Source organism: Sylvia atricapilla, chromosome 6 (assembly GCF_009819655.1).
Source record: "Sylvia atricapilla isolate bSylAtr1 chromosome 6, bSylAtr1.pri, whole genome shotgun sequence".
Classification (NCBI taxonomy): domain Eukaryota; kingdom Metazoa; phylum Chordata; class Aves; order Passeriformes; family Sylviidae; genus Sylvia; species Sylvia atricapilla.
Window position 1 is genome coordinate 16950363 of NC_089145.1, and position 16915 is coordinate 16967277.

General features: G+C 37.3%; 1 protein-coding gene across 1 annotated transcript in view; it reads right to left on the reverse strand.

Annotated features, from left to right (window-relative positions):
* Nucleotides 1-16051, reverse strand: part of MUC2 (mucin 2, oligomeric mucus/gel-forming) — a 59961-nt gene extending 43910 nt beyond the window's left edge. The window contains exons 1-20 of the mRNA XM_066322172.1: nt 15982-16051; nt 14127-14391; nt 11578-11692; nt 11324-11414; nt 10839-10948; nt 10402-10618; nt 9857-9982; nt 9053-9170; nt 8593-8731; nt 7959-8069; nt 6897-6966; nt 6418-6555; nt 5709-5873; nt 5065-5159; nt 4044-4174; nt 3162-3410; nt 1879-1931; nt 1499-1608; nt 909-1060; nt 330-468 (exon numbers count right to left, since the gene is read on the reverse strand). Of these exons, the coding sequence (XP_066178269.1) occupies nt 330-468; nt 909-1060; nt 1499-1608; nt 1879-1931; nt 3162-3410; nt 4044-4174; nt 5065-5159; nt 5709-5873; nt 6418-6555; nt 6897-6966; nt 7959-8069; nt 8593-8731; nt 9053-9170; nt 9857-9982; nt 10402-10618; nt 10839-10948; nt 11324-11414; nt 11578-11692; nt 14127-14391; nt 15982-16051 (2664 nt within the window). The remainder of the gene's footprint in view (nt 1-329; nt 469-908; nt 1061-1498; nt 1609-1878; nt 1932-3161; nt 3411-4043; nt 4175-5064; nt 5160-5708; nt 5874-6417; nt 6556-6896; nt 6967-7958; nt 8070-8592; nt 8732-9052; nt 9171-9856; nt 9983-10401; nt 10619-10838; nt 10949-11323; nt 11415-11577; nt 11693-14126; nt 14392-15981) is intronic.
* Between the last annotated feature and the right edge of the window lie 864 nt (nt 16052-16915).

Consider the following 16915-nt stretch of genomic DNA (forward strand, 5'->3'; position numbering starts at 1 on the left):
TACACAGCCATATATGCATACATACGAACAGTTAGCATTGTCTCAGCCTGGGAAAAAGAGTGTCACAATAAAACAATGTGAAGAATATATCTCTAAATATAAGTTTCAAGTTTCTAAGTTTAGAATTTGGATATATTTCACAAATGATAGTAAAAAAAAAGCCACATTCACATAGCTTTGCCTGCACTGAAAACACACAATTTATCCTGGCAGAATGTGTGAACACCTTGGGGACAATGATGACAGGCAATAAGGAATGACAAAAGCAAAGAGAAAAGTAGATTTTCAAGGCAATCAAATTCCTTTTCAACCCTCCTGATGAACATTACCTGAGTAGCCACATATTCACAGCTCCCATCAAAGTCGTAGAATTTCCCATCAAAAGTGTTATAATGGCCACTTCCATAGATCGTACAAGTCCCATAGCACACATCCTCAGTGCATTTCCAAATCCCTTTCTGGCAGGTGCTAGAAGAGAGCAGAGAAGTTCAATTTTCAGATCTCACCAAGAGTGTGTGGTTTGAAAAACTGCGGAACAAACCAAGCAGCTGACTGATAAAATGTGATTATGTGCAAAATATCTGAGCCTCAACCTCAGTTGTTTAGTCTGTTTTTAAGTCTATAACATGATTTTTACTCTGTTGAGCTACAATCTCTAGATCTGATAGCATTTATTTTTAAACAATGAATGAGTTTTCCCAAAAAGAGATGACTACTGAAAACAGAGGGAACTACTACCCCCAAACATTCAGCCGAATCTGTATTTTCTGAGATATTCCTGGAAAGTATTCCTGAAAATTAAGGATGATACTTCCAGCTTTTGCAGCTACTGTAATACATAAGCCTAGACATGAATGAATATACTGCACAGAATATATTCTAGAAGAGAGTATTCACTTAAAACCCACCAGGTGTTGCAGTCCACTTTTATCTTTTTTCCAGAAGAGTACAACTCATTGTTATGAATGCATGGGCAATCTTCTTGTTCAACACAGCCCCCTCTGCCATCATCAAACAGACCTTCAGGACACACACAGCCTGAGACACACTCTGTCTGGAACTAAGAGAGAAATAAGGAGAAATGGTTACCTTATGACAAAGCACTGCATCTTAATTCCACTTCTTCACAAGCACTCTTTAAAAACTGCACTTAAAACCCCACATGGTAATACTGATTAGTTTTATAATGTTCTTTTCTTTCTTTGTTTCTAATGTTTTTCTTTTTTTTTCTTTTTTTTTTTTTTTGTCTAAGAACCCAAATTCTTTTTCACTTCAAAATTATGACTCTACTGAAGACACAGTAAAAAGAAAGAGGAGAGAGAAACTGTAAGTGATATCATCATGAAAATGGCGACAGATTCACATGGGGGGGGGAATGGGTAGATTAGACTGAAGAGAAATAAACTGTTAGTTACAACTGTATTTGCTGTGTAGCACCATGTTATGTAAAGAATACTGACTAAAGAAAGCAAGACACAAAGAAAAGTTGAATACATACATGATTACTTTGAGGAGTATGACAGCTAAGTTGTATAGGTGTTTGCGAAGTCCACCTTGAGGATGCACTGCAGTCAAAGTATGTCTTGTTAGAAGAACATTCTTCTTCACCTGAAAGTTATATTGTTGGTTTAGATGAATCAAGAAAAGGCAAAAGAAATGTGACTGAAAGGTGGTAGTTTCTGAAACAGAAATCTAAGCTTATCCTTATTAAAAAAATTAGCTCAGTGAAGAGAGAACAAAGTGAAAATGTGTAACTGTTTTACATAAAGAGAAAAAACATGCAAAAAAAGTAAATGGAAAATTCAAAAGGAAAATAGGTTTGGGTGGGGAGGTTGGTTATGTGTTTTATTCTAGTTTAGTTTACAGAATGTCACTTACTTCTCATTCTTATTTTCACTGAAGTGCACTGGATCATTGCATTTCGGCAAATGCTAAAAAAGTGAAGTAAGTAGAAATTAAACAACAACAAAAAAAAGCAAGCTCAATATCTTCAATTTAAGTCTAAGTATTTGCTTATATAAATTTGAGAGTATTTATTAAAGATGTCCTGTATAATTTCTACTGATATTTCAAGGTCAATTCCATTGAATCAGTCTCATGATTTTTTTTGTTGGAGGAGAAGTGCAACAAGATTTTAGACACAATGCACAGAAAGGGCATGTTTTAAGGAATGTCTGCTATTCTATTAATCTTTAATACTATATTTTTATGACAACTCAGGAATTAGATAATAGCAACATAGATAATAATGGTAATTTAAATCAAAGCCTCCATTTGGATACACATCTATTCAATTTATAGGCTGCAAATTTGTTGACCTATATGCTTCTTCTGCTGGATGAGAGAAGGCATTTCACAGTTTGCACGGATGACTCAGGCAGCAAACCCTTGCCAAAGATCATGGCAAAATATAATAGAATCATGAATGTTGTTTTCAAAAGCCTATGCTACAGCAAATACATATCAAGGAGACCTTCCTCCAGTGGAAAACACACGCAATCTGTGTCTGCTGGGAAAGCAAACATAATTCATAGTTGACCTTTCATCTTCCTTTCACCTTTCTGCTTAACAAAGCCTTATTAACACTGCAGCTTCAGAATAACATTTATCTTTGAAGGCCAGTACTCGCATCCACAAAGCAAGCTGCAACTCTCAATTATTGATAAATTGCATTGCAACAGGATAACTGTGGAGGTGGGCTCGTCCCTGGATCCCTTTCGCTGGTACCTTCTCAATAAAGTACCACCTGCGGAAATTCCATACGAGACCTCTCTCTCTCTCACCACGACCGGCTAAAAGAGGGGCTAACTCACAAGGGCAGGAGCTAAGAGCACTGGGCTGAAATCACTGAAAGCTGAAATCACTGAGCTGAAAAATCACTGCTCTGCCCGATGCTGAGAGGCCCCTCTGCCCAACTAAGAAGTGCCCTGACCTCCCAAGGAGCTGTTTCTAGCGAGACATCCTTTGGGGTGGCTGTGGCTCTCTGGGTCCCAAGCGGTGGACCCCATCCACCAACTGACATAGATAACGCTTTGCTCAGCATGATATAAAATGCATCACAAATACTCAGTTAAGTAACAAAAAACCTAAGCACCTTACACCTAATAAGCAATTTTTAAAGAGATTTTTTTTCTCCACAAACAAGCCAAAATAAAACATACCAGCGTTCTCCATCTTTTGTGAAATACTCCCCAGGTTCCAGGTATGATCCCTTGTAATAACATGGGCACTGGGAGACGGGCACACAGTTATCCTGGTTATCCAAGTATGTATTGTCTGGGCAGCCACAGCCATCCACAGCAGCAAAGTCTTGCAAGCAATACTTTTCACCATCAGCAAGGGAACGACAGGTTTGCTGGCACATTGTAAGGTTGTAAAGGAAGACTTGATTTCCTGGGCAAGATGCTTCACTGCCTGGAGGGAAAAAATCCAAACTGATAAATAAGGGATGCAGGATGGACAATTTGGCCTTGACATTTCCATTTTGATTTCTTTGGCTGTGCCAAATGTAGTGATAAAAACATGCCCTTGGATCTTATTAAAGTAAAAAAAACACATCAGAAGTCAACTTTACCAGTTGAAGACTTATTTTTGACTGCTACTAATAGTTCCTGCTTTCATATCCTTATTTGTTTCACATACTGATAATCAGATAGAGAACACAATAAAACAAACTCCTAGTCTCATACTGAACTGTTTATGAAAAGCAAGCATGATCAGAAACAAAGACATTGATAAACAAATGCACAGTAAAAGCACTGATGGCAGGGATTCCATTAGTAAAAGGAATGACATTAGCTAGACTGGGGAAAGAAGGTGAAATTCAAAAATACTGCCTACTATTTTTAAGCATAAAAATTTCAAATGACGTCTCAAGAATATAACATGAATTAGTAAACATTATTTTACATATTATTATTCTAGGTCAATTAGACATTTCTAAAATATTCCAAATCCCTAACAGATCACTGACAACCTAATTCAGAGAGAGCCTGATTATTTGTCATGGTTAATTATTTCCACAGGGATTACTGTTCCACTACTTACTGCAGACACTCTTTCTCCAGTCTCCCAGAATGATCCCTTTGAAAGCACAGGCTCTTGAGTAAGAGGACAGGGCAGCACACAAACATTCTTCATTGTCATCACAGAGGCAGGTGTCATATTTACATTTCTGAAAAAAAGAACAAAAGGTCAATAAGTCCACACAAAATCAATGGGCAATTGCAACTTGATTGCTACAAAATGTCCTGTCTGCTTTTCCTGATTTTGTTTTATTAATACCCATGACCAGAGAACAATGGAAGGAATGGACAAAGACCAGAGAGTTTAAGTGCTGCTTCATTTCATAGACAATGAGAATATTTGGATGCTTATTCTAATGAGAGCCAAGCCTCTTGAGCTTTTAAAAAGTAGCCAGCCTCCTAATAACACCTTTTTCAAAGGACATTGATACCACTCATTCTCCGTTACTAATTAGAAATGCAGAGATCCACAAAAACTATATTAATAAAGGCAAAATATTAATCAGGTCTCTGAAGACCTTTACATTTGACCTCACACTGACTTCCAAGTTTAAGAAATTATTTTGGAATTCCTTTTCCTTAGGTAGAGCCCCACTTACTGCTCAACAGAGATGAGCACAGGGGAAAAGAATTCATGGAGATTCTGGCTTGAAAATGATTTGGTGCTACATTCCAACAAATATATGGTTGGAATTTTCCCCCAGCTTTATAGAAACTAGTATTTAAGGGTAGGCTTGAACTGTGTCCATTTGCAATCTTCTTTTCAGTCCAAATATCCAAGCCAATAAAAATGTACGTGAAACACAAAACATAATAAAGAGAAAGGAAAAATGTACATTTTTATTCAGCAGCAGCCTGCAAGGATGTCATCATATGAGATACTTTGGATGCTATGCTGCTTGAATCAGTCAATGCAAAAACTTCAGCATCTCTTATGGACAAGCTACTCACTGATGTCTCAAATGTTCAAACAATGATAGATGCCTACAGTTAACCATCTGAAATAATGCACTACTAAAAGAGTGCAAAATTACAATACCTTATAGTATTCTGAAGGATCAACAGCAAGGTGACATCTTGCAAAAGGACCATTTGGGTTTCTCAGCAAAGAACACCAATGTTCAGCGTAATTTGCTGCACAAAAAATAGAGAAATTCATCACATTTCCTTATCTTCCTTGTGCCATGCCTAGTTATGCTGACACATAAATGCAGTGCAACAATACAAATCAGAGAACTGTGTGCATTTTTGGGAGTGGAGAAACTACATGCAATCACCATACATGTATTTCTAGTCCTTGATTCAGAGACATGCAATCATAAAATCAATAATTGCACTGTACTTTTGCAACTTGTACACATGGAATTGTGACAGCTCTTTCCATTTTGGGGATCAAAAAGCTAAGTGAAACATAAGGACAGATAATGCTAGGAGATGCAAGCTGACTTCGCAGATAATACAAATCAATGACTGTTTTTCCCATTCTTCCACCTAAGGATTCTTTTACAATCACCCCTTAAATTTTTACTTCAGTTTGATGAAGTGCTTGTATGTATATGTACTTGCAGTTATCAATATTTAATTTCACTGTCCTGTAAAAAATCTTCAATGCCCCACTACAACTCTTACACACCTATTGCAGTAACACTCAGCAGACACTGCTCAACCACTTAATATGCTTACCACTTTCAATGCTGAGACTGCAGGGGTCTTCCAGCTTTTCTGCCTGGTCTGTGCAGGTGGACTGAGCTTTCCAGGTGTTAGCAAAGGCAGATCCTGTAGCCTCAATCAGCCCGCTGGTTGTTCTAAAGTCATCTCCTTCCACTCCATTGAAGTTTCCACAAAGACCTGTTCAAGAACAAAGTAAAAATTTCACATAAGCATTATTTACTCTCATACTGAAACATCAAAGGAAAGGGACAACTGATCACAATCATTAGAAACAGCTGATTATTCCACATCTACAGTATAATGCATACTATAAATTCTGAAGTTTTACAAGCCCTGTTTTAAATCTTCAACATCTTCAAGAACAGTAATCATGAAGATATCTGTGCTTCAAGAGATTACTATCTAACCCATATTTTTTATGCTTTCTGATGATATTGAAACCACAAAACACACCAAAAAACTGGTTTTGTGGATAATTAAAAATGAAGCTGAATACAAAAGTAAGGAATATTCTAAGAAAAACCTATGTACTGGCACCAGAGTGATAGGTCATTTCAATATCAAAAAATAAAAATACATTTCTAGTGTGGTTGAGTTGATTTTCTTTCTGTTTTCTCCCCTTGAATCAATAAGTAGCATGAGTTACCACTCATATAAAGAATATATGACTATTCAGCTGTGAAACAGCATGGCTTTGCTTCCCAGTTGCATACACACTTGCCTTGGAGTTCTCCTTTAACTGATTGATCCACAGTCACAAACAGCTGCATGACTCGAAACAGCTGGACCTGCATCTGAAGCCCAACAGAAGTTTGTACAACAATGTAGTTGGAAGATGGCTTGAATACTGAGAAGCTGGCTGAAAAACAAAACATAAACTGCTGTAGTAAACAGACACACAAAGGCTGCCAAAAGAAACACTTCTTATTAAATTCTCATGTATCACCCAGCATGAAATCTTTGAGATCAGCATCAAATTACTTTTTTTTTCCTTGAAAAATCACTGGCCAACTAGATATGATGCTGGTCCTCACAAACAAGTTGATTACTTATAAAGACTGGTCTCTGAGATAAGAACCAAATGGTCATGCTCACACCATGTTTGGAAAGTGCTAAATACCTCTCTTCCACTTTAGCCTCTATAAAAATACATGAGAAGTCAGGTGTGTGACACTTGGCATACAAGGCTGCTTCCCTTACCTGACACATGAGGCACAGTCACTGTCATCTCGTTCAGGAGCACACTGCCATCTGATCTGAGAACCAACACCTGTGTAATAGCAAATGGAATCAATGGGGTTACAGGGACTGAGGAAAATGAACTAATACAAAGAAAATTAACAGAAAGGACATTTTACACATTTAAGCTCTGTCTAAAACTCCAAATTTTTGAAAGGAAAACTCTGTCTGAAAATTGAGTATGGCAGCAGCCCTATTAGGGTACATGCAAGGTTTCATCTTGCTATTCAGTGTTTCGCTTACATCTCCCTACAAGAATTCATAGCAATAATGAAATTCAAAACTCATTTATATTGGGCATTTTGGTTTCAGCAAGTGGAAGAAAATATTAGGTCTTCAGGATCTGTAGCAATTTCTTATTCCTCATTAAAACATGTGCTACAGCTTCTGTGTGATGGTTAATATGATTCTGACATTATAAGAACGCAGTATACAAAACTTCCTCAAAAATGCTACTCTGTACATATAGAAACATAAAATTATTGGGTTTTGATTTGGTTTTCTTATGTTGGCAAGGACATGGGAGTTCATAAATACGTGAGGAAAACCATGTGTATATGTATGTAAGTTATGTATAGAGATAGTCTATATATTTTCATAAATAAAAAGAATACTAAAGTGAATATTGGAGAAGATTGGATTGTATCACCATTCAAAAGCAGGATTTATCCTAAAAAATGACACAATTAGATCTATAAAATTATATCTGAATTAAGAACAAAACTATGAGGGAGAGAAGAATGGTACTTTTGCTTCCAGATACCTGGAATCCTCTGAGAATAATCATATCACACAGAGCAGAGCAAAGAAGAGGGGGAAATGTCAGTTGTTTTGAATCTCATCTTTTCCTAAGCTTAGGTCTATTTTGAATCCTTGAAGCAGAAACCTGAGCTGTTTGTCAGCCTGTCTGGGGCTCCTTACCTATCCAGAATAATGACTCCAGAAGAAAAAAGTATTCACCCACATTAAGGGAAATATGCTAATTTTCAGCATATCTAGCAGAACCCACACAACAGCACTTACATTCTTTTTGTTATCTGCTAACAGCACAACAGTCTTCAAGCAGGTCTGTTTGTCTGTGGAGCCACAGGGAGACAGTTCTGCCAGCAGAGCATAACTCTCATTTGCAGTACCCTACAATCAAAGAGAAAGAAATGTTCATTTGTCAAACTAAAAATCTCATTAGATGATTTCCACAACAAAGAATACATTCATCAGTTACAATAACTTTCCTAGCTCAAAAATATTTTCCTCATTCTCTAGAAGAACGGACACTAGAAGAAGAATTTTAGAGATGAATGCAACAGCTCTTTTCCCTACCTGACTTTTACACTCAGATTTAGAAATAGCTATTACAGAAGTGGCCAAGAACTTCTTATCCTGAGACCTTTTGATTTCTTATATACAAAGGACTTCACTGGATGATGACAGCATAGGCAGTCTTCTATCTCACTGAGTTAATCACCCATTGCAAAATGTCCCCAGCTTCCCCTTACATTATTACAGATAAATCCTGTAATTTGTTAGTACAACTTCCAGCATTTCTGCTTCCCTCACCCCTATGGAAGTGGAATAGAACAGTAAATCCCACCTGATACACATCAGGCCACAGATAATGTTTGACTCTACAAGAGAACAGCCCCACAGTACACAGTACCTTGGCCAACACATAGTAGCAGTCTCCGTGGAAGGTGTATTTCTTCCCATCAAAGGTGGTAAAATGGGAACCTCCTACCACTGAGCATGTGCCTGGACAGGGTAAATCTTTGCAGGTCCATCTGCCTGAATTACAGGTGCTATAAACAAATAATACAAAAAATGCTTGTAGCTATTACAGGAGCTGAGAGCACTGGAAGTACCTGTGCATCTGGCAAACAGCCAGCTATCCCCAGGTGTTTTAAAACTGTATCCTTGACCATTTCCTTGAGATTTTCCCTCTCACATTTGCCATAGAATCAAGAAAACTTTTCAGAAATTTTGTTCTGTCTATAGACATGCAACATAAACATTAAATTCAGAGTGCTTTCAGGACATCTCCTATGACCAAGTAGAAATTTGAAAAATGCAGACCCATTTACAATCATTCAAAGAAAATGTACAACAAACAGAATCTTTACCATTCTTCACATTCTTTGGAAATGTTTTCTCCAGGTGCATATGCCTTTCCACCAAGTTTGCAGTGGCACTGGCTAACAGGGATGCAGCCTTGTTCACTGATATCATCATACACAGTTCCTATAAAACACAACATTAACTATTCCAGCCATTTTTCAAATTAACGATTTCCACAGAGGAAAAACTCTAGTTTGCCACACAGGCTGTGTTTATCTAAACTGTAAAGAATACTGTCTCTACTTTTTGCAGTATAAGAGAGATGGAAAGCATTTTTATTCAGCTTTGAAAATCCAAGTCTGTTCATTTATATAATGATACACAGATAAAAAGATTGTTGCAAGCATATTAGAACAACCTCAGAATGTCACATGTTCAGACTTTAAATCTTTTTGGCTGTGAAAGACTGTCACTGTAATCTTCTCTCCTAAGGCTGACAGCAATGAGAATTTCACTCGCTGTCCCTCACTGCCACTCTCTGGGCAAATGATGTCCATTGTCTCAGAACTATTCAACCTAAAAAGCATGACTTTACTATATATATCAAAAGCCCACTTGCTGACAATTAAAAAGCAGGTTTATTATCTGTCACTGTGTTAATATGCTTGAACGATAAAATGATGGATTAATTAATCAATTATTATCTCCTTAGAAAATTTTACAGTTATGTTCCTCTAAGGGGGGGGGAAATAATGAGTAGCACTACTCGTTTCTAAGATAGAATTTGACTACATGTAGTACTTTAGTATAACTTCCTTAGCCAGGGCTCTTGCTTTTGTCCCAGATGCAACAGCTAGACTAACACTTGCCTTCAGGGCAGAAACAGCCATCCATGTAGTGCTCCTCACAAAGGCTGCTGATCTCCAAGTGTGAGCAAGTATCCATGCAGGGTGAGCTGCTTTCTCTATAGACCATGGTAGCAGGGCAGGTCTTGGCTGCAAGAGTAAGAAAGACACCAGGAGCTGAGTGTTAGGACCATCATTCCCGAGAAACCACAGATCATACACCCTACTCCCTTGAAGTCAGTGGTGTCTCAAACCAGACCCCACATGGCAAAGAATGTTCATCTAATTGTGTACTGCTTTCCCTGGTTTTTATCGATCAAATTATTCCCATCTCCTGCAGCATCAAATCTCAGGGTTTTTCTTTTTTATGGGAACAGAATTTGCTGAGGAATATTTCTTAATAGCAAAAGTAACAGAAGAAGAAAATAGAGAGAACATAGTATTTTAGCACTACCTTATGAAATTTATAATATACACCAACAGCTTTCTAAAGAGGTAATGACTTTAAATTTCATGGTGCTACGTGCATGAAACATTTGGATCTTTGTAAAATCTGTGTAGCTGCTTACGGCAAAAGTTCTCTGTCCTCCATTCTCCCGGGCGGCCGCCAGCGTGCGAACACTGGCGGGAATACTCGGAGATGGTGCTGCAGAGGCAGAAGGAGTCCTCCTCCCCATTACAGGCACACTTGTCCTGCATGCAGGCTTGGATGTACATTTCCAGATTAAGGCGCAGCCGACAATCAGCAAATGCAGAAGAAGTCAGCAACCTCTGACACTCGTCACGCTGAGGAGGAAGAGGAATAATGTTTAAGAGATTTACAAGCATCTGAGCTTCTGGAAATTTCTTATCCTGCAAAAAAACCTGTTGTCTTTTGAACAGCTAGGAAAAAGTAACCATTTATCTTGAAAGGGACAGTACTCCCAGCTCCTTGCAACTACTCCCTGTTAATAAAGGATGTCTCCATGAACCCACATAAATGAAGTTCACCACAAGAAATACTTACATGCTCATTACAGCTTGGAAGAGCCTTAGTTTCATCTGGATCTTCACATTTGGCAGTGGGTTTGCTGATCTTCTGCATATTCCCATATGTAATTGAGTTGTAACTTGTATCTATGAGGAAAAAATAGAGAATTCGTTGAGCCCCAAAAATTGACACCAAGGAACACCTGATTCCTGGAACTCTACTGTTCAAGGGAAACAGTTACTATGGTATCAAATATGCCTGTTATACACAGGTACCTGCTCTGAATGATGTCTACGTATGCTTAAAATGTAAAGGGAAACAGGAAAAGAAGACTAGTAAAGAACAAAAAGATTAATCTGGAATAGAATAAATTTAGACCAGGAATGCAGTGCTGGAACTTAACGTTTAGTCTGAGACAATCACAGAAACCTATCAAGTGAAATTTGCTCTGCTGTGATGTTTCTGTGCACAGAGTTTAGCCTATCTTCAGTGACAACCATCAGTATGGTGGGATGACATACCTCCATTGATGAACTCATTGTAAATTTGAATTCCATTGTAATCCCCACAGAGACCACAGGTATGGTTATTAAATTTGTTGTCCAGCTCCACCTAAATAATGAAGAGAAAAAGGAAAAACATGAAAAAATTATCTTTTTTTCTTCCTTTTCTCCTTTTTTTTTTTTTTTTTTTTTTTTTTTTTTTCCTACTGAGATAGAGAAATATCCCAGGAAGCCCAGGAAATACCAATTAAAAATACTTTGATCATACATACCATCAGGGCATCCTGCTGGTTCCACATCAGAACCATGCCTAATTTGGCATACATCTTGGTGTAAATTTTATCGCTGTCAATGAGGACACCAGAAGCGTAGTAAGGGGTGTTCACACTAGGAAGAAAATCACAGATAGCATTAGTTAGGAAAACAAAAGGGCTGACATGAATGTCTGTAATAAGCCAAATACCCCAAGGAATAGAGAAACTAGTCTGACTACCTCATCCTAGCTGCACAGGATGCCTTGTTTTAATAAGGCATAAAGTCCTCTCTCTCTGACACTTGGAAAAATAACTCATTGCAAAAACTCATTTAAAAGACAAATCAATTTCAGAGGAAAAGCCTGCTCAAGACTTTGGGCTCTTTAACTTAAAAAACCAAAAATGTCAGATATCTTCTAATTAACAAATGAAAAAACATCATCATTGTGGTATTAACAGAGGATATTCAAACACTCTAATAATTTACATCAATGAAAGGAGCTACAACATAATTTACAGTGTTTCTTTACCTAAATATCTCATAGCCATTTCAGGGAGAATTAATGTTCCATTTTGCAAGGAACTGCCTCCTTAAGAGCGAGCTCATTATGCACAGGCAGTTACAGGGACTGCCAACAAAATTTTGAAAAGAAAGGAGCATGTTAAGAGGAATTCAGTAGCTCTTTCAGTTAGTTACTTAGTTTTAAGAGGACAGGACTGATCTTGTTAATGGTGACAGAAGACACTTTGCAGAGGGATCAGCATAGATATTTTTGCATTATAACAATTTGTGTCTGTCTTACAAGTAAACTTAACTGCTGAATTTCATTCAGTAACAAAAGGATTGTGGCAGGCAGTCTGATCCTATAAAATCTAGTCTTCTAGAGGACTAGAGTCTGTTCAAACAGGAGTAATGTAAACTGAAATCCAGTCAAAATAACTGGTTAATTTTCTACAGATTTATCAACGTAATTGCTATCCATCAGGATTCATGCATGTGTATGCACATCTCTTAACTAGTCTCTTGACTGGGAGAGCTTTGTCTCCTGATTTTCTGTCACTGGGGTTTTTTACAACTATTTACTTCAGACATTTTTTAACACGCCCAAGTGATTTACACATCTAGGTGCAAACTCAGAGATCATTATTTCTGCTTTTGACTGCATTGTTCATCAATAAACAATGAAGTCTTGAGAGATTATGTTTCTTGAGGGGGAGCATAAAATCTTGGACATCTTTTTAGCTTTTAGCTATCACTGCATGGAATATTTATATTTTTTTCTAATAGTAGGACATTCAACCAATCAGTGGATCAAGCACCTGAAGGCTAATCCATACACTTTCCTACTTTACAGTTTTCACTTCAGCACTGCAAAATGCTGTTTTACATGATAATTGATCATTTATCATTTCGGTATCGATATGGAAAATTAAGTTCTTCCAAAAAAAAAATTCCCCAAGCAGCAAAAACCTGTTTGGCAGGGATCTGCTGCTGTATGACAATGAAGTCTATCCAAGACAAAAATGGCTCGTTTCAAAAGAAACTGTTTTAAAAGGACTTCTAACTTGTTTTTCATGGAGTTCTTTTTAAGACTTGAGTACACAATAAAGAGCTTTTTCAGTCTGAGGCAAGAATGCATTTTTTGTAACTTTCTGTCATTTTGTTATGCATTCTAGTATGATCTTTGGAGAACTGAATGTTACTTTCAACCTTTGAACATATTTTCATTGCAGTGGCTTCCAAACTCTAGAGCAAAAGCTGAATTCTGGGCAAAATCAAGGTCTCCCATGACAATGAAAAAGTTCTCTTTTTTTTTCAACTATGCTAAAACATACTAATTAACTCAGGAGTTGCTTCACTTCCTTCAGAGTATAAATGCACACACTAGAAGGATAAGCTAATGGTAGGAAAGACTAGTTAAGATACTACTTAGCATCAGTAATAGTGTCAGAAGGGTTTCTTGTGTAATCATGTTATAGGAGGAAAAAATAACACTGCCGAGTCTCAAAAAGTACATATTGCCACAGATAAATTAGTGTAAATTTTGACCTGTGTTATATCTGTAAAACTCCCCTGAGGCATGGCCATCAGATTTTAAAGAATTATTTATGAAGATCAGAAAAAACTACCTCTCTTCTGTCAGAAAATAAGAGGAAAAGACCCCAGAGAAATGCATTTCCTTTTCAAGGATTTGCTAGACCATCTGCTAAGGTAAACTCAAGATGATGCCATTAAACAAATGATGCTATGTCATTCTAAGACAGTGAAAAATCTGGCTTAGGAGCTACACTGTTTTCTGCTCAACTGAAAGAACAATTCACTCAGACCTATTTCTGACTTGCATTTAAATAATCTCTTGTGCCAGGGTAGAAATGACAATTAATACTAAAGCCCCTCCCCAGAGCAATTTTAATGCTGAATTTCAAAAGCCTTTTTTGTTTGGTTGGTTGTGGCAATGCTTTGCAGCAGTTTCTGTAACAGTACACAGACAGCTGTGTAAAGAATCAATCCTGCTTTTATCTTCCCAGCACATTTCTCCGAATACCATTATAGTAAAGGAACTTACATGTGCCCATCCACCACAACCAGGTTTGGTTTGAGGAGGACTATTATATCCTTGAGTGTCACCAGAATATACTGGATCTCAGGGTGGCCATTGCTGTTGAGAGCGCGCTGGATGTGGACAGAGAATTCCTTGTAAGTCTCCTGGCAGTCGGAAACAAAATTATACTCGCACATGCCAGGGAATTGGTAGACGTCTCCATCAAAAGTTTTGAAATGGTTGTTTCCCCAAGTGCTGCAGACATATTGGCCATGGCTTCGTGTCCTTCCTGTTAAGTGATGAAAAAGAAATAGAGATGAAAAGAAATGCTCTAGTGGGAAAAAACGTAGGTGTTTCATTTCACAGTGGGAACTACTTGGAATTATGTGCACAGTGATTCTATAGATTTCAAGTCTGATCAAGTATCTACCAGGTCAGCAGAATATAGGAAAATATCTAAAGGAGAATAAGATATTAGTAAATAATTCTGAGACCAGGGTATATCCTAAAATCCTCACTGAGGTGAAGAAACTTATCTGCAAGAGGTGGGGACACTTAATACTGTCCCCTAAATTGGCTTCTGTGCCAAGCATATGATTTTATTCTGAATCACAATATTATTTTTATCAATATTAATTTTTCCGATCACTGTCTTCTTCCCTGGTGCAACATGTACTAGAAACAAAACAAGTAGAAAACCAAGAAAGTACTACTTACTCTGGAAGGCAAATAGTTTAAAGGTTATGAAAGGGCTTGTGCACAACAGGAGATTTCAGGGAATTATTTATTTTCCTAAAAGCAGTAGTGATTTCTATTACTGCATGAGAGAAAATTTTCAGAAGATAGGTCAAAAAATAGCCATGGTAGAAGGGAAAAAAAGAAGTTTTTGCAATAGCAAAATATGAAGATGTCTTGTTCATCTCTCTGCCATCTATACCAACAAATAATACAAATTAACACAATATGTGATAAATCTCCATATACTGTAGATTAGGAGTGAAACACAAAAGCTGAGCATCCTTTGGAATCTTGACATATCTCTCATCTTCACAAGATTTTCTTGCAGCATTTAACATGAGAAAGCAGAACTGCTAAGAAAACCTCTAGGTTACTGTATTTTGATGGTATCAATCATACCAGATACATCCAGCCAAGCTGGAACATTTTCCTACTCAGAAGGCTGCACAGAGATCCTCCCAGAGCTCATAGCTGGAAGACCAAATGCCAGGTAAAGCTTTCCTCCCATTGCTGAATTCAAGACACAGCAGACCAAGCTCAGCAGCTCAAACTTGATCAGTGGATATAATTCATCACCTATTCCTCTAAAAAGCAGTTTTCAGTATGAGTGCTCCATTCCATCCCTTCAAATTTGATAGCAAATACAGTAAGCTAGAACTTTTGCAAAAGGGTTAAAAATGTCCTAAATGACAAAATTAGCTTTTTTCAATGTTATTACATTCCCTTTTGAGGAACAATTTGTGTTGTTCCAAAATAAAAAGAGACACAATCATCCACTCCCTTCATTGCTTTAACAATGAACCTCTCAAAGCCCTACACTTCCTTTCTGCCAAGTTGTTGCCATACTTAGTAAAGACTCAGTGCATGGAAAGAAAAGCAACATTGAAAATATTTTCCAAGTATATCAAACTAGAAACCAATGCAGTAGATATAGGCAGTAATCTCTCCACAGAAAGTAGTATCTACCAATTTTCTCCAAGCAACGTGGCCTCAGTATTTGAAAGCTTAAGCAATTTAAGGCATCCTAAAACTCCAGAGCATTATTTAAATGCACTGCTTCATTCTAGCTCCACAGTGATATTTTAACTCTCTCCCTCTTTTCCAGGAGGCAATCTGCTGCCATTTCATCTCTAGAGCTTACCTTTTTTTATTTCATTGGCAGAGGCAAGAGCCAGCCAGAGGAGGAAGAGGCTGGCTGCTCTTAGCCCCATGGTGGCTAAGGTGGTGAATGGGAACTCCACTGGAAACACAGCTTTTTATAATACCCACCGAGGCAATTGGTTCTATCACAGGGGAGGAGATTCACAGCGAGGAGACAAGAGATGGGGTGAAGAAACAGGCGTGATATTTGCAGAAGATAAGAAGTAAACAGACAATCATTTTTCCCCATAAATGAAGGAATTCAGCATACAGGAAACGGTATAATATTGATTCAGTAATCATGTAATTTTTTATTGCTCTATTTCATCTACAGGATGCTGCACTTTTAAATCCTTCAAATGCTCACGCCAAGTTTAACCTTCCACAACTCGCATAAAAAATAATGAATTTTGGGGTGGCTGAACAAAGAAATCTTTTGAAGAAATTTTAAGATGAGACCCTAAAATAAAGGTTTCAAAATCAAATAATATTTCATTTTTCATCATCACTTAGAATTATTTCTGTAAAAATTAAGTGATGCTTATGAAGCTCTTTGCAATTAACAGTAACCCTTACAAATAAAATGGCACATCATGTGTTGTGAAATTATTTTGCAGGCTATTGTTGAATTTCTTTAATTTTTAAAGCTCTTGGAAACTTTAAAATCTGAACCAAAACACTGCCCATACTGCATATTTTGCCCAAAACATAACTGAGACTGGCAAACACAGTAAGTTCACGGATTTTACAGTAAGAGATGCTCTTTCAAACCTTATCATGGTGCAAAACTGTCCATCAAAGTTGTAGAGATTCTCACATAATATTAAGCTTTAGAGAAAAAGTAAAAAAAGAAGAAAAAATGGGAAAACATTACTAAATGTTCATGCTCAGTCTGGCTTACTTTCTACATAGATAATAAATTTACAGTCTGCTTT